Here is a 20,997-nt window from a genome sequence, read left to right as displayed (position 1 = left end):
CAACTTTGAGTAAATAAATTACAATTAACTATTAATTTTTTTGCAAAATTCTTATTAAATTGCAAGTAACTTATTAATAATTATCAGATTATTTTCTGTGGGCCACACTAGTACTCAGCAGAGAAGATAGGAAACTTTCCTGCGAAAACTGGATTCATGGTATATTTTAGGTAACCCAGCAGGCAGGGCAATTACTGTATATACTTGAGTATAAGCCGAGACCGCAAAATGCTGGGATAACTTATTGACTCAAGTATAAGCCTAGGGTGGGAAATGCATTGGTCACAGCCTCCCACAGTAATGAATTGCACATCAGTCTCCCCCAGTAATGGATTACCCAGAAGTCTCCCCCAGCAATAATGAAATACCCCATGCTGCCTCCCCAAGTAATGAAATGCCCTGCAGCCTCCCGCAAATGAATGGCAATAGGTGAGGTTTTTAATTTTTGGGACTCATCTTTTCTGTTCACTACATTTCCAAAATGACACATGAGGAATAAAATGCTAAATGATTCTCCTTATTATACACATATGATATAAAAACAATAAATGAAATGAAATTTAAATGATAATGGGTGCTATTGGTATGACTGTTGCAGATATAATTGCTCTTACTATTTTCCATGAAAAGGTCTCGTTTCTCCTGGGGGTAACCATTGCGCTCAATATTTAAGTTTCCGTTCATCATATTGGCACAATATAGATCTTCGTAATAGTCGATGTCCTTTACAAATAGATCATTTCTGCAATGTTTCTATGGGAAAAAATGGTAAAATTTTTGGAGGGTTTTGCTAGCACTTGAGATTATTTTTCCCTTTCCGCCACCTCCACGGAGGGAGGCATGAAGGGGGGCGTGGCTGGCAAGGAGTGGGCTGGCACAGGGTGTTCCTGTCCCTGTACAATCCCTCTCTCAGCAGCCAGCAAATTTTCACATGTGGTTTGAGACACTAAACCACTAGTCCATAAGGACATGTGGGTGGTTTAGTATCCAAAATTGCAGGTCTCATTTAAATACCTGCTAAAATATCTGGATTTTTTTTCTTATTGCCATATTCTGCTTACAGTTTGTAACAATAAATTAATTTAATTATACTGTATATCGTAAAATTAATTTTTTTAGGTCTTATTTATCTAAAAATGTAATTTTAGGCCTCATCACTCATACTACATAGTGTAACAATTGTATATAGTACTATATTGTCTATATTCTGCTTCCCTTTTACAATTTGCCCACAACAGGTTATTTGCAACTGTTTATACCCCACAAAAATTGTTTGGCCATCTCGCCTGCATAAAAAAATATAGAGTGATTAATCTATTTAAAGTGTTCAGATAACAAAACAACATCACATCTCATTAAAAAAAAAAACTATAAGGAGAAAATATTTCAGCATTCTGTGACCAAACCATTTTCGACATTGTTTTGCCTAATTGTTTAATATGATAACGTATTTTTGATGAGAAAAGAAGGGATTTTTTCTTTTAGATTTTCAAAAAATGTTTGTACCAGAAGGGCAATAAAGATGTTATCATGTTATTACACATACAATACACAGCAATAATTGATCATGTTCTATGGGGATTATATAATCACTTTCACTTTCCAAAGGAGCCTTGCTGTCACAGGCAGTGAAATAGATGGGCACACACCTAAGGCACTACCACGCCTCTCAATTTTGAAGGGGTGATTCAGAGACTCTACAAACGGAAATTAACTGAATGTGAGTCTTTAAGTGGGCAGTGAAAGATTTCCCCATTTTCAGAGCTTCTGCCTCTTTCCGCAGTGACAGGAAGAAGCAGGAAGTGAAGCCCCGCCTACCTTCTGCAGATAATAATAATAATAAATAATAATTCTTTATTTATATAGCGCACACAGATTACGCAGCGCTGCACAAGCATGTCAAATTGGTCCCTGTCCCCATGGGGCTCACAATCTAAACAACCTAACAGTATGTTTTGAAGTGTGGGAGGAAACCGGAGTACCCGGAGGAAACCCACGCAAACACGGAGAGAACATACAAACTCTTTGCAGATGTTGACCTGGGTGGGATTCGAACCCAGGACACCAGTGCTGCAAGGCAGATGTGCTACTCGCAGATAACTGAATCACTTCCTGGTTGGAGTTAAAGCAGTCTGCCCAAGTCGAGTGACAGGAAATGGGCTTTACATTGTGCATGTAGCAGGAAAGGATACAAGACGCTTTCCTCTCTTCACCAACCGCACTGTCCTTTCAGCATAATGTCAGGCATCAGTATGTATTATTTGTGCATGTGCGATTATCATGTGTGTATAAGTTTTTCACATATGCATATATGTGTTCAACATATAATGTTTTTATACACATGGGTGTTATGTTTATTTCTAAGGCTATATTCAGATATTATTTTAGAGGTTTCCTGGTGGCGTATCCCCCTGAAGCGCACCTTAAAAATAAACCCATTTTTCATGGACCAAGTAACACATTTCAGTGAATAGTTCATGTAAACAGCACACATAAGTTTGTGTACATGTAGAATAAATATGTCCCATAAAAAAGTGTGATATATTCATTGCAGGTACATATTTATGTGTGTATTTTGTATATTCACTAAAGGTATTTATCTCTGTGGTATAGTGACTGCAGGTACATATATACACTACCGCTGAAAAGTTTGGGGACACAAAGACATTCCCTTTTTTTGAAAAAAAAAAGCACATTTTCTTTCAAAGAATCTAACATTAAATATATCATTAATACACTCTTTGCATAGATAATGTGGTAAATATCTATTCTAGCTGCAAAAGCTCAGTTTTTAAAGCAATGGGGCACATTTTCTTACTCGGTCCTGTCACGATCCAGTGGTACGTTCTCCCCCGAGGAATCGAGTCTTCCGGTGATTCAGCAAGCTCGTTCGTCCAACTTCCAGCAGGTGTCGCTGTTGCGCCGAGGTCCGCCGCAGTTCACCATCTTCTCCTCAGTGCATGTAAGTGCTTGATTTTGCGACACACTTCATTTTATAAATTCTGTGTTTTTTCCGAATCCGTCAGGCTTTCCGATGGCCACACTCCCCAATTTCTGTCACGTGAAAGCCGGCGCGATTGCACCAAAATCCGATCGCATGCACCAAAATCCCGGCGGAATTCGGCACAAAGCGGAATAATTCAGGAAACCCGACGAAAGTGCGGCCGCGGGGCCCTTAGTAAATGAGCCCTAATATATACATAGGTATAGAATGGCCAATTTCCAACAACCAAAACTCCAGCTGACTTTAGTATAAGCTTCAATGTAACCCAGTTGACCCATCTTGTCGTATTTGCCCATAAGTCTGCCTGCAATTTTTATTATGCTTTGGCATCATGCCCCTGCCAAACTAAACATTGCTGTCATTGTGGTAACTCTGAGGGCATGATCATACACCCTCTTTTTCGGGGACTGCCAGATTCGCTGTGTTCATGGGAAGTGGTGAGGCATATGTTGTCTACGATTTTGTCAATATACCTACTATCTTCCCTGGTTTTCTACCTCCTTCAGCTTTCTGACCTACCTATCTGGATCTATCACAAGTCTACTTTAGGCTCCTTTTGAGTACTTCCTGTGCCTTTGGAAATTGTCCAACCCTCCAACTCTTTCATATTGGATTCATAGGGTTGAGGATTTTCAAAGAATCTCTCACAGCTGTTCACAATACACAGTATACTTTCCTGGCTGCATGGAACCCATGGATTATGTTTCAGAGAACTGCAGCCTACTACTGGGGTTCCCTGGTGGGTTCCATCTGCCCTCTTCCTTTTTTTTCCTCTCTCCTTCTTTCTACCCCAGCCACTCTTTTTTCTTCTTCTATCGGTTGTGGTGTTAACTCCTTTAGCCTTCTGGCTTGGAACCTTATTGTATATCCTTGAAGGTGTTTTATTGTTTTTGACAATATGGAAGTGCACTGCATCATGTATCCCTGTATTTTGTGTTGTCATTTAAGCTTTGTATATCATGCCCTGTGAATGTGATGTTTCATTATTCCTAAAACATTATTCCAAACACATTGGGGGTTATATACTAAGGGCCCGAATCGCGTTTTTACGTTGCGTTACCCGAATTTTTCCGTTTAGCATCGATTTTCCCTGAATTGCCCCGGGTTTTTGGCGCACGCAATCGGATTGTGGCACATCGGCGCCGACGTGCACATGACGGAAATCGGGGGCGTGGCTGAATGAAAACCCGACAGATTCGGAGAAACCGCTGCATTAAAAAAAAAAAAAGTGTCGCTGGACACGCGTTTACCTTCATTCGGCCCGGCTTGGTGAAGTTCAGTGCATTCTGATGAACTCCAGTGCAGCAGCGCCACCTGGTGGATGTCGGAGGAACTACCTTAGTGAATCGCCGGAAGACCCGAATCCTCCGCACAGAACGCACCGCTGGATCGCGAATGGACCGGGTAAGTAAATCTACCCCATTGTCTTTTTTACAACTGAGTCTTTTGGGCAGAGAGTGGGCAACATATTTTTTTGTCTGCCTCGACATCAAAATTCCTTGTACCTGAGATACTTATTAAACCTACCATTTTGCCAATTAAGAAAAACAGCAACTGATGAGACAATGAGTAGTCACTAAGATCTTCTCGCGTCATCGCCTTTAAGCAAGGTGCGGTCACAACACAAGGCTCCTTGTTTTCTTTGCTGTGAGACATAAAGAAGTGAATGCAGCTAAATTGTGTTATGTATTACATAGAAATGCAGTCTGCTTTTGAATACATTAAAAATATATTAAAGAGCCACTGAGGCTGCAAAAAAGCTAAATCTTATCTCCATGTTGCATATTTGGTAGCACTTAAAATATTGGGAACAGTGCCTAATGCTGGTATACTTAATGTGCTCACATTAAAATAAATTTGTCTGAAAGAACTAAGCCTTTTATTAATTTTATGGTTGTTTTGTGTGTTTTTTTTTCAGCAGCCACTTAGTATAGTTTACTGTGTTGTCACCTTTTCACCTGTATTAAATTTGCTATGCCTACAGATAGCAGGAAGTTTGGATGAATTTGTGTAGTGATGTTATAGAAAGCATTTAAAGAATTAATGAGTAACCGTCATTTGAGATCATTTTTAATATTGTGTTAGGGGAAGGGTTGTGAACATAGTTCTCATGTACTTTATTAAAGGGGTATTCTTGTCACATGTGCTGCTGTGACCTATGTGACCTATGTCCCGGGTCGCAGGCGCACCAGTGCCCCTCTCTGCTCCCCAGTACCCCTGTGGCTGTCTGTCTCACCTTGTCATGGCCTGGCGCGCACACTGGCTTCCGATAATTGTTATTGGCCAACCGCCCATTCTGGTAAATGTCCTTCCTCTCCCTGTATCCCCTGCCGGATCTTTGTGCTCCTATATCTCAGAGAAAACTGTGTTCCATGCCCTGTACGCTAGTCTTGATTTCCCATTCTGACCTTAGTTCTGTTCCTGACCTTGCTTCTCAGCTGCCTGCCCTGACCTCCTGCTTTGCCTTTGATGTTGATCCTGTGCTGCCTGCCTCGACCTCCTGGCAGTCCCCTGCCACGGTTCCGCCTGACGACTCTGTACCTCACCTTGGCTGCCACCGCAGAAAAAAGTCCAGCCTGTGGAGCGACCTGGTGGTAATTTCCCATAAATGTAGACATTTCATCATATATTGTCCTGGATATGACCACTGCCATTCTCTACCATCATACTCCCAACCATTTGTGAATATGCTGCAAAGTGCCCCTGTCTACCAGGCTGACAATGGAACTCTCTTTCCACTCCTCTTCTGTTTGTTTACACAGCTCTGAGTATATTTTACGTGAAGGGGTTAATCCACACTGAGCTATTCACAGAGATTTTGGATGTAATATAGATGCCCAATGGACCCAAAATATACAAGCTAGTATAGAGATCTCTACAAGAGGGAGCTCTGGAGCCTGATTATTTATAAAAACATCCAAACATGTTGTTTTCCATAAGTAAATGGAGAAATATAAATTGTCCTGCACCTCTCTTTTCTATATTTTAACCACTCAGCATCTCCCACCTCAATTATGTTATCGGTGCTGCTGTTTAATGAGGGAGCAGGAAATCCTTGCATTATATATTGATATGATGATAGAAGATCCCTAACCGGCTGTGTGGTCAATTCATTACATGGCAATCTTCATGTCCCGTGACAAAGGGCTGACCACGGACAGTGGGGGAGATTTATCAATCTGTCTGTGCCAGAATTTTTAAGTATTTTACACCTAATCTTTGGCGTGGCACCTTTATTGAGGGTTTTCTACAATTTTCTGACTTGTGGCCTAGTCTGGGCACAAGAAAATTCAGTCTTTTACTAGACCAATAAATAGCTGGTCTAAAGTGGACTCCACAGTTCTATACTACTCCAACTTTATTCTGGCGCAAAATAAGTCTGGAGTATAACGCTACACTGGTCTATTCACTGACACATTGTCAAATCTCCCCCGGTGTGTTTTCGCCCTAAGAGATAGTTATATAGTCATATATTTAGTCAGTAGGGTGCCAACCCAAGCACAGATCTGTTTTTGACCATAGGCTCTGTCTCACCTTACCACTTAGCCTCACGTATTTAGTGAAATTTAGTGTGAAATAATTAAAATTATTGCATAAATAATTGATACTTAATGATTTAATGTTAATGTTTTTATATGCCATACTGACCATTACAAAATATTTGTCCCTCACGCAACCTCCTTTTAATCAAGACCAGACAAAGCAAATAGATGAAAGTTGTCACTTTTATTTTTGTGAATGCATTGTAAGGTGTGACTGCTGTCATGGATGTTTACAATCATATATTCAATTTAAGTTATGCTCTATGAATATTATACTGTTCATATGTATCTTTATAAATATATTGATGAAGATATATATCATCAATCTGTCTACTCCAGAAAACTAGAATAATTTTCACCTGAAATGCTGTGCACCACATTTATTAAGGATTTACTGGTAGTCCATTTTTAGGCTGTCCTTTAGGCAAAAGGGGTGTGTCCTTGGGCGTGACTGGACAGAAAATAGAATGTGACCCTGACAATTCAGTCTGTGCATCAGAAAATTCAATTTGTTGTTCAGCAAATATGACCAAATAACAGGAGGTGCAAAGTAGGACTTTCTAGTCTTATACTGCACCAGATTCATTATCCAGCATAAGATACAATGATTAATCTTGCACAGCAGAGAGCTGTCTTGTTCCGCTCTGCACTTGGCTAAACACTGGGACATTAATACATTTCACCCATTGACTTATGGAAAAAAACATTAATTTGATTAAATGTATACACTTAACCGTTTACAATACAGTACTTACCGGTTTCCCATAAGAGCACTGATACATTGATCACTATAGTCCTGAATGTAGTATGAGGAGTCATCCGCCAATTCACTGTAGACAAGTCCTGGGGAAGTCTGTTTCCAAGAGGTGGGGGGAATCCAGAACCCACCTTGCAAAAATTCTTGGAATTCTTTTAATTATAAAATACGGTTATTTTTTAGTTTGCCACATTCAACCAGTTTTGCTACCATCTCCAAAACTAAAACTTAAAGAGAAACGGTCAGCAGAAATTGACCTAATAAGCCACTACCATTAAAATGGTTGTATAAAGTCACAGAGAAATAGTTTAGCACTGAAGTCAATTTCTTCCTGTCTCACAATGCCCCTCGTGCTGTCATATTCCAGGACGCAGGGTTATCAGTAATAACACAGGGGACATTCTGAGACAGGGAGAGTTTGACTTCAGCATGAAACTCTCCTCCTCCATGACTTTGGACAACCATTTTATACCTAATTCAGTTCACTTTTTGGATCATGCCGTCACATTGGAAGAAACATGATCTGGAAGGCGTTTGACAACATACTGGTAGTGATTTATTAGGTCAATTTCTGCTGACAGGTTCATTTTAAACCAAAAGTTTATGTGAAAGAAACTTTTTTTTTATTTTAATGAACACTTTTCATTTCCAAACTCTATCTTTTTTTTTATCAGGGTAGGACAGGCCCATTAGAGATGGATGGATCAGCTGGGCTCCAGGTTCTAAAAAAAATAAATGACCCCAGTGGCTTACCAGAAAACAACTAATTATGGAGACTACTTCCTAGGGGTTTAAGGAGGCTGGGCAACTTAAATGATATCATATAACCCTTGTTTAACACTGGTTTGTATAATTACTACAGCCAGTCCCTAGATATCCTCACATGGCATGTGATTGGCTGTAGAGGTCTTATGAATGAGGTTCATGATGTTGACACTACAAATGATGGCATCTCTTGAAGTAGTAGCTCTATGGCCAGTGGGAAGTTTAGAAGTTACAATAGTTTATTTATTTATATTAATATTTTCTGAAAGTTCTGGATAACTTTGGTGTATTCTATACTTTGGCTTCTGTATGCTGACACTAAAAAAGAGAAGGGAGATTTTGCCCAAGGTAAAGGTTTTCTTTCTATCTCCATCTGACCAGTTTTTAAGAAATATTCTGAAGCTGTAATGCATTGAACACAACAGATGGCCCTGTACCGGCTGAATCTCCACACCTGCATAGACTTTCATTAGTCAGGCTTCAGAGCATATCAGATAGATATTTGTATCATATCCTACTGAACAGTGAAAGAGAAAAATATCATCACACTTATCACAGAGGAAATAGCTCTTAATCAATCTATGAAGTGTTGGCCAAGATTAGGAATTTAAAACATTATTGGGTTCCTCACGCTGGTGCTTCATAATAACTTGCTTTATAAAACCTAGATTCATATATTGAAGTTAGAACACTGTTAAAGCAAGTCTTGTATGTATTACCTTCATAGTATTTGGGGTCCATTTTCTGCACAGAGTAAGATGTTTTATTAAGTGCTTCATTTAGTGCATTATTCAAAATGTCCATCAGTGTGAATAAGTACGGGTCCTTTTCAGCATCAAGTCTTTCAAGTGTTCCTTTAATTTCCTCTGCAACACAATAAAAATAGGAACCAGCATATTATGATGGACATTTAATTACAGTCAAATGTTACTGAGAAGCACATTATTACATAAGTATCGGAAAGGATCGGAAAGGATCTCAATAACTAGTCTAAAATATCTGTTTCCTGATTTCCTGATATATGTTTAATACATCTACTTCATAATCTCAACAGGGGGTACATCAGGGCATGCCAATTCATATTACAAAATTTCACTACAGGGGGCTGGCTATATACCACTGGGGGCTGGCTATATACTACTGGTGGATGTGACCCAGGCCTTCCCTACCCCTGGCTTATACTCAAGTCAATAGATTTTCTCAGTTTTTAAGTGGTAAAATTTGGTAACTTAGCTTATACTTGGGTTCACTTATACTCAAGTATACACGGTATACAGGGAATATGTGTGTCCAGCCTGTAGATAGTGTTGTCTGGAACAAACTTTTTTTTCTGATAAAAGATCGCTAGCAAAATAAATATATTTGTGATAAACAAGATTTTGACATTGGAAAGATCTTTGACTGGGGTGCCAGAAAAAAATTTGAAAATGTTTTGAGAAAAGAAAACCTAAAGAATACTGGACAACAGACTCCTAATCAAGCACCTCTGAGGAACCTACTGCCCGCAGACCACAAGCAACAACAAAAACTATGCTAACAACATAGATGTAGTCCCTTTAGAGCATCGACCAGGAGAGGCAGAAAGAAGCAACAGAGAAAGCAAGAAAATAAAATGAGTGGCCTGGAGATGATAGGAAGAGAAGAGGAGAAAGAAGAATTGTCATAAATTTAACTGACACTCCACTAAGTAAAGAATGTATTTCTGTAATATCCAAAGGTTTAGGTTTCGGCAAAAATTTTATCAAGTTAGCTTTGAGGTCAACCTCTTTAAGAGAGTAAGGAAAATTAATTTAAAGAAATGGTTCGTAAATTTAGAATCACAAAAGCATAAGGAAAAGAAGAAGGGAGAAATACCAATTAAAACAGGTCATTTAGGCTTCTTTGTGCATAACCCCCCTAGATTAGAAGAAGTAGAGTACCTTATAGCACTTGCAGATCCCGAAAATAAAACATAGACCTTTTTAATGGAGGTAATTCTTGCACCTTTAATCCTCCAGTTTCACCGGTTTGTGCTTTTAGACATCTTTCAGCAAACATTGGTACAAGATGTGAAAGCCCTGATTTATGATGGTGATAAAGAAAATATCTCAAAAAAGGAAGCGATTAAGTGGTTAAAGGAAATCTACCATGGGAAAACTACTTTTTTAACTAGTTCCCAATGCCTATCGCCTATTGCTGCTGCAGCTGTATCCCGTTTTTAGCCTGAACTTGGATGCAGCTGCGGCCTAAATACATTTTAATACTAATATTTATTCTCATTTTGTTCAGAGACTACTGGGGGTGTGGAGTAGCTTGAGATAGCTCTACGGCAAAGGCTACTCCATGCCCCTATTAGCCCGTCATACCCTTCTTTACAAAGTAATTGCATCTCTCTGTGTAAGCACTGCAGCTCCTTTCCTGTGCTGCTCCTGAGTAGTAGCTTAGGGTCTTGGGCCAGGGGGCACCAAAATCAGATGCGCTATGCGTTTGCGCATTAGTTCCTCTTCGTCCATTGGCAGTGTCGGACTGATGTACCTTGGGCCCACCAGAGAAATTTTTTTTGAGAGGGGGGCTCACCGCAGTGTGAATGCACACTAACTGTGTCCAATCATCGCTGGGAAAACCTTATTATCTTATTATAATCTTATTATATTACAGTGTACTGTGGCTCCATGTATGTCTGTGTACTGTGGCTGTAGCTCTATGTATAGCTGTGTACTGTGGCTGTAACTCCATGTATGGCTGTGTGCTGTGGCTGTAGCTCCATGTATGGCTGTGTACTGTGGCTGTAGCTCCATGTATAGCTGTGTACTGTGGCTGTAGCTCCATGTCTGGCTGTGAACTGCGGCTGTAGCTCCATGTATGGCTTTGTACTTCTGCTGTAGCTCCATGTATGGCTGTGTACTGTGGCTGTAGCTTCATGTATGGCTGTGTACTGCAGATGTAGCTTCATGTATGGCTGTGTAGTGCGCCTGTAGCTCCATGTATAGCTGTGTACTATGGCTGTAGCTCCATGTATGGCTGTGTACTGTGACTGTAGCTCCATGTATAGCTGTGCACTGCTCCTGTAGCTCCATGTGTGGCTGTGTACTGTGGCTGTATCTCCAAGTTTGGCTGCGTACTGCGGCTGTAGCTCCAAATGTGGCTGTGTACTGCGGCTATAGCTCCAAATGTGGCTGTGTACTGCGGCTATAGCTCCAAGTATGGCTGTGTACTGCCGCTGTATCTCCATGTATGGCTGTGAACTGCTCCTGTAGTTCCATTTATGGCTGTGTACTGCTGCTGAAGCTCCATGTATGGTTGTGTATTGCGGCTGTAGCTCCATGTATGGCTGTGTACTGCAGATGTAGCTCCATGTATGGCTGTGTACTGTGGCTGTAGCTTCATGTATGACTGTGTACTGCAGCTGTAGCTTCATGTATGGCTGTGTACTGCTGCTGTAGCTCCATGTATGGCTGTGTACTGCAGATGTAGCTCCATATATGGCTGTGTACTGCGGCTGTAGCTTCATGTGTGGCTGTGTACTGCGGTTGTAGCTCCATGTATGTCTGTGTACTGTGTCGGTAGCTCCATGTATGGTTGTAGCTCCATGTATAGCTGTGTACTATGGCTGTAACTCAATGTATGGCTGTGTACTGCGGCTGTAGCTTCATGTGTGGCTGTGTACTGCGGCTGTAGCTTCATGTGTGGCTGTGTAGTGCAGCTGTAGCTCCATGTATGGCTGTGTACTGTGACTGTAGCTCCATGTATGGTTGTAGCTCCATGTATGGCTGTGTACTGCGGCTGTAGCTCGATGAATAGCTGTGTACTGTGACGGTAACTCCATGTATTGCTGTGTACTGTGGCTGTAGCTCCATGTTTGGCTGTGTACTGTGGCTGTATCTCCAAGTTTGGCTGCGTACTGCGGCTGTAGCTCCAAATGTGGCTGTGTACTGCGGCTATAGCTCCAAATGTGGCTGTGTACTGCGGCTATAGCTCCAAGTATGGCTGTGTACTGCCGCTGTATCTCCATGTATGGCTGTGAACTGCTCCTGTAGTTCCATATATGGCTGTGTACTGCTGCTGAAGCTCCATGTATGGTTGTGTATTGCGGCTGTAGATCCATGTATGGCTGTGTACTGTGGCTGTAGCTTCATGTATGGCTGTGTACTGCGGCTGTAGCTTCATGTATGGCTGTGTACTGTGGATGTAGCTCCATGTATGGCTGTGTACTGCAGATGTAGCTCCATGTATGGCTGTGTACTGTGGCTGTAGCTTCATGTATGACTGTGTACTGAGGCTGTAGCTTCATGTATGGCTGTGTACTGCGGCTGTAGCTCCATGTATGGCTGTGTACTGCGGCTGTAGCTCCATGTATGGCTGTGTACTGCAGATGTAGCTCCATATATGGCTGTGTACTGCGGTTGTAGCTCCATGTGTGGCTTTGTACTGCAGCTGTAGCTCCATGTATGGTTGTAGCTCCATGTATAGCTGTGTACTATGGCTGTAACTCAATGTATGGCTGTGTACTGCGGCTGTAGCTTCATGTGTGGCTGTGTACTGCGGCTGTAGCTTCATGTGTGGCTGTGTAGTGCAGCTGTAGCTCCATGTATGGCTGTGTACTGTGACTGTAGCTCCATGTATGGTTGTAGCTCCATGTATGGCTGTGTACTGCGGCTGTAGCTCCATGAATAGCTGTGTACTGTGACGGTAGCTCCATGTATTGCTGTGTACTGTGGCTGTAGCTCCATGTTTGGCTGTGTACTGTGGCTGTAGCCCCATGTATGGCAGTGTACAGATGCTGAGGCTCCATGTATGGCTGTGAACTGCTCCTGTAGCTCCATGTATGGATGTGTACTGTGGCTGTAGCTTCATGTATGGCTGTGTAATGCGGCTGTAGCTTCATGTATGGCTGTGTACTGCGGCTGTAGCTCCATGCATGGCTGTGTACTGTGGCTGTAGCTTCATGTATGGCTGTGTACTGTGGCTTTAGCTCCATGTATGGCTGTGTACTGCGGCTGTAGCTTCATGTGTGGCTGTGTACTGCGGCTGTAGCTCCATGTGTGGCTGTGTACTGCAGCTGTAGCTCCATGTATGGCTGTGTACTGTGACTGTAGCTCCAAGTATGGTTGTAGCTCCATGTATGGCTGTGTACTGCGGCTATAGCTCCATGTATGGCTGTGTACTGTGATGGTAGCTCCATGTATGGCTGTGCACTGTGGCTGTAGCTCCATGTTTGGCTGTGTACTGTGGCAGTAGCTCCATGTATGGCTGTATACTGCGGCTGTAGTTCCATGTGTGATGTGTGGCTGTGTACTGCGCCTGTAGCTCCATGTGTGGCTGTGTACTGCGGCTGTGGCTCCAAGTTTGGCTGCGTACTGCGTCTGTAGCTCCAAGTATGGCTGTGTACTGCTCTTGTAGCTCCATGTATGGCTGTGTACTGCTCTTGTAGCTCCATGCATGGCTGTGTACTGCTGCTGAAGCTCCATGTATGGCTGTGTACTGCTGCTGAAGCTTCATGTATGGCTGTGTACTGCGGCTGTAGCTCCATGTATGGCTGTGTACTGTGGCTGTAGCTTCATGTATGGCTGCGTACTGTGGCTGTAGCTTCATGTATGGGTGTGTACTGCGGCTGTAGCTCCATGTATGGCTGTGTAATGTGGCTGTAGTTTCATGTAAGGCTGTGTACTGCGGCTGTAGCTCCATGTGTGGCTGTGTACTGTGGCTGAAGCTCCATGTATGGCTGCGTACTGTGGCTGTAGCTTCATGTATGGGTGTGTACTGCGGCTGTAGCTCCATGTATGGCTGTGTAATGTGGCTGTAGTTTCATGTAAGGCTGTGTACTGCGGCTGTAGCTCCATGTGTGGCTGTGTACTGTGGCTGAAGCTCCATGTATGGCTGTGTACGGTGGCTGTAGCTCCATGTATGGCTGTGTACTGCGGCTGTAGCTCCATGTATGGCTGTGTTTTGTGCCTGTAGCTCCATGTATAGCTGTGTACTGTGGCTGTAGCTCCATGTATAGCTGTGTACTGTGGCTGTATCTCCATGTATGGCTGTGTACTGCTGCTGAAGCTCCATGTATGGCTGTGTACTGCTGCTGAAGCACCATTTATGGCTGTGTAGTGGGGCTGTAGCTCCATGTATGGGAGTGTACAGATGCTGAGGCTCCATGTATGGCTGTGTACTGCGACTGTAGCTCCATGTATGACTGTGTACTGTGGCTGTAGCTTCATGTATGGCTGTGTACTGCAGCTGTAGCTTCATGTATGGCTGTGTACTGCAACTGTAGCTCCATGTATGTCAGTGTACTGTGGCTGTAGCTTCATGTAAGGCTGTGTACTGCGGCTGTAGATCCATGTATGGCTGTGTACTGTGGCTGTAGCTCCATGTATGGCTGTGTACTGCGGCTGTAGCTTCATGTATGGCTGTGTACTGCGGCTGTAGCTCCATGTATGGCTGTGTACTGTGGCTGTAGCTTCATGTAAAGCTGTGTACTGCGGCTGTAGCTCCATGTATGGCTGTGTACTGCGGCTTTAGCTCCATTTATGGCTGTGTACTGCGGCTGTAGCTTCATGTATGGCTGTGTACTGCAGCTGTATCTCCATGTATGGCTGTGTACTGCGGCTGTAGCTCCATGTATGTATGTATGTAGGGCCGATTCTAGCATATTTGCTGCCTGAGGCGAATATTAAAATGCTGCCCCCCCCCCCGCTCCCTGTTAAGTAAATGCTGAAAACTTTACTAACAAGTAACATCCCCCACAGACAGCGCACTGACACTGTGTGACTGACTACAGGATCTGAGAGGCATTGGTGGCATCTAATACCTTATAGATGACAATCTCTTCCATCAGGAGAACTTTATTCCGGGTTCTCCAATCCATGACGTATCACTGCTGAGTTCACGGCCAGATGTCTTCAGCTAAGTGCAGCATATCCACCCGGCGTCCCTAAAAATACCACAGTCACTTACAGTATGAAGTGTCCTGGATAACAACACTGTGCTCCTAAATAATATATACCCCTCACAACACAACTGATCGCACGCTACCCCACATATAAAACATCCCTTCATTATATATAAATATTCTACTGGAATTATAGCATACCCAGCACCAATCAATATACAACACCCCCAATTTATTAATACAGACCCCTAACATTTAGTTTAAATTATGCAAAGTAATCTATTGTATCCTATCACTAATATATCCCACCCTGTTATTATGTTACATGATTTTACATACAGTGCTCCCCTGACCAATGTGAATATATAGCACCCCCTAATATACAGCCCCCCAGCTTATTTATATACTGTATCCTATACTGCCCCCTCCCAGCTTAGGAATATACTGTATCCCATATACATCCCCCAACTTAGTAATATACTGTATCCCATATACAGCCCCCCAGCTTAGTAATATACTGTATCCCATATACAGCCCCCCAGCTTAGTAATATACTGTATCCCATATACAGCCCCAGCTTAGTGATATACTGTATCCCATATACAGCCCCCCAGCTCAGTAATATACTGTATCCCATATACAGCCCCAGCTTAGTAATATACTGTATGCCATATACAGCCCCCCAGCTTAGTAATATACTGTATCCCATATACAGCCCCCCCAGCTTAGTAATATACTGTATCCCATATACAGCCCCCCAGCTTAGTAATATACTGTACCCCATTTACAGCCCCCCAGCTTAGTAATATACTGTATCCCATATACAGCCCCTCCAGCTTAGTAATATACTGTACCCCATATACAGCCCCCCAGCTGTAATATAATATATAGAGCACCCCCCCGCCCCAGTTTAAATGTATCTGGTCCCATATAATATACACAATACCCCCCCCCCCCGCCCCAGTTTAAATGAATCTGGCCCCATATAATATATACTGCATCCCCCCCCCCCCAGTATAAAACAATTCTGGCCCCATAACATATATACAGTAACCCCCCCCCCCCAGTATAAAACAATTCTGGCCCCATAATACAATATATACAGTAACCCCCCCCCCCCCAGTATAAAACAATTCTGGCCCCATAATACAATATATACAGTAACCCCCCCCCCCCCAGTATAAAACAATTCTGGCCCCATAATACAATATATACAGTAACCCCCCCCCCCCAGTATAAAACAATTCTGGCCCCATAATACAATATATACAGTAACACCCCCCCCCCCCCAGTATAAAACAATTCTGGCCCCATAATACAATATATACAGTAACCAAACCCCCCCCCCCCCCAGTATAAAATAATTCTGGACCCATACAATATATACAGTAACCAACCCCCCCCCCAGTATAAAACAATTCTGGACCCATGTAATATATATCCCCCCCCCCCCCACAGTATACATCAATTATGGCCACATATAATGTATACAGTACTCCCCCCCCCCTCCCACGATAACGACACCTCCCCACTCCCCCACATAAAATAAATGACAGTACATGAAAAATAATAAAATCACACTCACCTGCAGGCAGCTGCTCCCTCGGCGCGCGGCACCGGTCTTCACGCGGCTCTCCTGTGAGCCGCGGCTCCGCAGTGACACAGGCGGCGTGACGTCATGACGCCTGTGTCACTGATTAGAATGGAGCGACGCAGCTGCCGGAAAGGCGCTGCGTCGCTCCGCATATAAATCGCGCCTGTGTCTTAAAGAGACAGGCGCGATTTATTTAGCTGGTTGGCGATTCGGGCGTAATGGACGCCCGAATCGCCCACTTTAGAGCGGCGAATTTCGCCGCCCTGTACAGGGACCCGCAATCTGCCGCCTGAGGCGAGATTTTCATCTCGCCTCATGGCAGATGCGGCCCTGTATGTATGTATGTATGTATGTGTACTTTGGCTGTAGCTCCATGTATGTATGTATGTGTACTGCTGCTGTAGCTCCATGTAAGGTATGTATGTGTACAGTGGCTGTTGCTCCATGTATGTATGTATGTATGTGTACTGTGGCTGTAGCTCCATGTAAGGTATGTATGTGTACTGCGACTGTAGCTCTTTAAGTAAAAGTTTTATTTTCTCCTCAGGACAGTCACACCACAGGAGAAATGCTGCAGCATTGTGAGACAGGGCCTCCCCCACTCCCCTATAGAGACAGGGCCTTCCCCACCCCCAGGATAGAAATAGGGCCCCCCCCCACCCCAGGATAGAAATAGGGCCTCCCCCCCACCCCAGGATAGAAATAGAGCCCCCACCCTAGGATAGAATTAGGGCCTCCCCCCACCCCAGGATAGAAATAGGACCTCTCCCCCAACCCAGGATAGAAATAGGGCCTCCCCCCACCCCAGGATAGAAATAGCCCCCCCCCCACCCCAGGATAGAAATAGGGCCTTCGCCCCACCCCCAGGATAAAAATAGGACCTCTCCCCCAACCCAGGATATAAATAGGGCCTCCCCCCACCCCAGGATAGAAATAGGTCCTCCCCCACACCCCATATTTATGTATAGACAGACACACACACACACAGAGGGCCTTACCATGCAGCAGCTGCGGGAACTTGCCTTCTAAATGAGACACAGGCCGCAGTGAGTGTCGGCGGGGATGCGTTGACGTCACCACCGGAACACGGGATGTCAGGACCCACCAGACCAGCAGCAGGCGCGGGAACGCCGGGGCCACGGAGACATCGGAGCGCCGGGCCCGCGGAGACAGCTGTAGTGTGTAAACTGTAGTGTTTTCCATACTTGAACTTGACCCAGCAATGCTCTGATCGCTGGTTCAAGTTCAATACACTGCTCTACAATACTAATTTATTGTACCATTTTTCACATTTTTTGTAAAATCACCAAAACCCGTATTAAGATGGACCTGCTCAACTTCAAATTGACTGTGAGAGGCTTAAATAATAGTTAGACTCGTAAATTACCCCATTATGGAAACTAAACATATGAAAAACCACTTTTAAGAAGTTTGTTAACCCTTTAGGTGTTTTATAGGGGTTAAAACAAAATGGATGTGCAGTCTACAAATTGTAATATTTTTTCACAATACATTCATTTTGGGTGGAAAATTAAACATTTACAATGGATTAAATGAAAAAAGGCTCCACAAAGTTTGATACCCAATCTCTCCCGAGTACACTGATACCCTATATGTGGTGGTAACCTGCTGTATGGGCGCACGGTCAGGTATAGAAGGGAAGGAGGCGCCATCCATATCAGATTTGCTATGTCACATTGTACAGGCTATAATTTTTCTCTTTTTTTAATGTGGACCTATAGGGGCTTATTTCTTTTGCCACATTAGATGCACTTTTCTGGTGCATAATTTTGAGGCATCTATAGCTAATTGGTGCGATTTTATTAACTCTTTATTGGTGGAGGAAATGAAAATCATCAATTTTTAGGAAAATCTTTGGGTGTTGTTTTTGGCCTTAACCATACCATAAAAGTAGTATATTATTTTTATTCTATGGGTCACCACGATTACGAAAATACCTCATTTATTTAGATTTTTTTTATTTTTTTCCCATTTTTACTGAATAAAAAGTAATTTGGCGAAAATGTTTTTAATTTTAACATCATCTTTCATCGTCTTTCATATGCATAACTTTTTTTTATTTTTCAGCTCACAAATCTGTTTAAGGGCTTAACATTTTTTAGCACTTTTTAGAGCATTTTTTTTAAAGGTATTAATTAAAAATGATCTTTTTTCGGAACATTTTTTGCGTTTTTTTCTCCGGCGTTTACCGCGTGGGTCCAGTAACAATTCTGTTTTATTATACAGATTGTTACGGACACGGAAATACCAAATATGTGGGGGGTTTTGTGTTCTTTATACTTTATTAAGTGTTTTTATGGGAAAGTGACATTTTAGGGGCTTATATTTTTATGTATTTATTTTTTATGTATTCTAATGTGTAAACTGTAGTGTTTTCCATACTTGAACTTGACCCAGCAATGCTCTGATCGCTGGTTCAAGTTCAATACACTGCTCTACAATACTAATTTATTGTATAACAGTGTAAACTGTCTGAGCATGCTGACGCATGCTCAGCCAGTTTACAGTCAGACCCGGAAGGGGTCTGACTGCTCAGAAGATCGGACAGTCCCGGGGCACTTGGCAGTCCTCGGGGCTGCCCAGAATTCGATCGGATCCTCCGGTAAGTGGCACGGGGGATCCGATCCATAGCGGGAACACCCTTACACGCCGGGTAAGTAAATGTGCCCCTATGCTTACACTACTCGCCTGATTTGGAGAACATAAGAATTCCATTACCAATGGGAAAGGGACACCACGCTTAATTGAACATGTTAACGTGATGTATATAGGAGATCCATGCGTGTTAACCTTTGCAGGTCTGGAACATGTTACGATACCTATCAATGGCGGGGATAGACATAAAAAATGACTGAGAAGAGAGGCATGGTTGATTATAAAAACAGGGGCACTAGAATCGCTAAGATTGAATAACAAGAATGATATGGAAGTATTCTTGTAGTTTATATCTCAGAGAAGAGAATAGAATCATTTTAAAATTCTAATTGTAAAACTTGTGTACTTATGTATTTAATTTGGGGTAGTAAAGATGGAAAACTAATATGCAACTAATTCCTAGTCAGGGCAACTAATTCCTAGTTGTCCTGACTGTGCTTTACCCCCATTATAAATGTATATAAGATATAGCAATGCCAGAAAGGATGGATTCTGCACTTAATATACATATAAAATGGGAGTTCTGTGCTTTATCCCCATTATCTAATATATAAAGCTGAAAGTATATGTATGTACTGTATGTATGTATGTATGTATGTCTGCTAAAGGAATCTGCACCTTTGCATTAACAATCACCAAATTTTGCACAGCCGCTCTCTGTGACTCAGGGAACATGATAGGTTATGTTTTGAGTCAAAATTTTCACCCCATGCTTTCCAAAATACACCTATTAACCACCATATACAGGATCCATTGTCTGCTGCTGATGTGGCAGTTAGAAGCTGAGCCGTGATTGGTTGCTATTCTGCCACAGCACATTAATATGAGCTCTGAGTTTTGATTGCTTACTTGCTTTGATTGAGGTAATGTGGATAGGGATACAGAGACAGGGGGAGATTTATCAAATATGTCTGAATTAAAACTGTTCCAGTTGTCTTTGGAAACAAATCACAGATCAGCTGTAATTTTATAAACAACTTTGCAAAAATGAAACTTGAGTTCTGATTGCTTGCCGTGGGCAACTACAACTTTTTTGCTCTCAGACATTTCTTATAAATCTACCCATAGACAAAGTAACATTCAGAGTCAAATACAGAGATGGAAAGAGACAGTCACTTAAAAAGACGGTCAGAAACGGTCACTGAATGAGGCAGTCAGAGACAGACACTGAAAGAGATGGTCACTGACAGAGACATCAGAGACGGCGACTGACAGAGATGGTCAGAGATGTTCACTGACATAGATGGTCACTGTCAATCGCTGCCTTTTCCCAACAGCGATTATACAAGTATTAGCACAGTGCCCTATATGTTCTAATGATACAAATTGTAGACATTTATCATGATTGGTGTTTTGTATACTTGATTCCCTATGCCAGTGGAGAAATATGTATGACAAGGCTCTCACTTGCCTGTGATGGTAGCTTTCTTCCTAGCTCTGTGCTTTAAGCTGCTAACTGCAGAGCATACCTGCTTCTGGGGTTTGGGTAGTGAGGCATGGACCTCATGGACCCCACCTATTTATTTTTAAATGCAATTGCCTCCAAAAAACATGTTTGCTTTTTTCAATTTGTTTTTGTTTTGGATTTAACTGCACCAGACAGTGTATCCTACTAGAACACACTTAGTTCCTGTTGCTGTCTGAGGTTAAAGTTACCCAAACATTACATATCACAATGCTGTATAAAAAAAATATATCCACAGAACTGCTATATACTGCAACAAAGCACAAACTTTACAGTACAGGCAGCCACTACTTAAGAACACCCGACTTACAGACGACCCCTAGTTACAC

The 20,997-nt window shown here is 42.5% G+C and overlaps 1 protein-coding gene across 1 annotated transcript in view; it reads right to left on the bottom strand.

The window, feature by feature from the left end:
• The window catches only part of LOC140076204 (UPF0764 protein C16orf89 homolog), a 36,266-nt gene that overhangs the window by 14,438 nt on the left and 831 nt on the right, over window positions 1-20,997 (bottom strand). Inside the window, exons 2-5 of the mRNA XM_072122718.1 lie at window positions 8,788-8,934; window positions 7,302-7,455; window positions 4,532-4,649; window positions 615-753 (exon numbers count right to left, since the gene is read on the bottom strand). Coding sequence (XP_071978819.1) covers window positions 615-753; window positions 4,532-4,649; window positions 7,302-7,455; window positions 8,788-8,934 — 558 coding nt within the window. The remainder of the gene's footprint in view (window positions 1-614; window positions 754-4,531; window positions 4,650-7,301; window positions 7,456-8,787; window positions 8,935-20,997) is intronic.

This window comes from Engystomops pustulosus, chromosome 8 (genome assembly GCF_040894005.1).
Source record: "Engystomops pustulosus chromosome 8, aEngPut4.maternal, whole genome shotgun sequence".
NCBI classification, from domain to species: Eukaryota; Metazoa; Chordata; class Amphibia; order Anura; family Leptodactylidae; genus Engystomops; species Engystomops pustulosus.
This window is presented reverse-complemented; position numbering and strand designations above follow the sequence as displayed.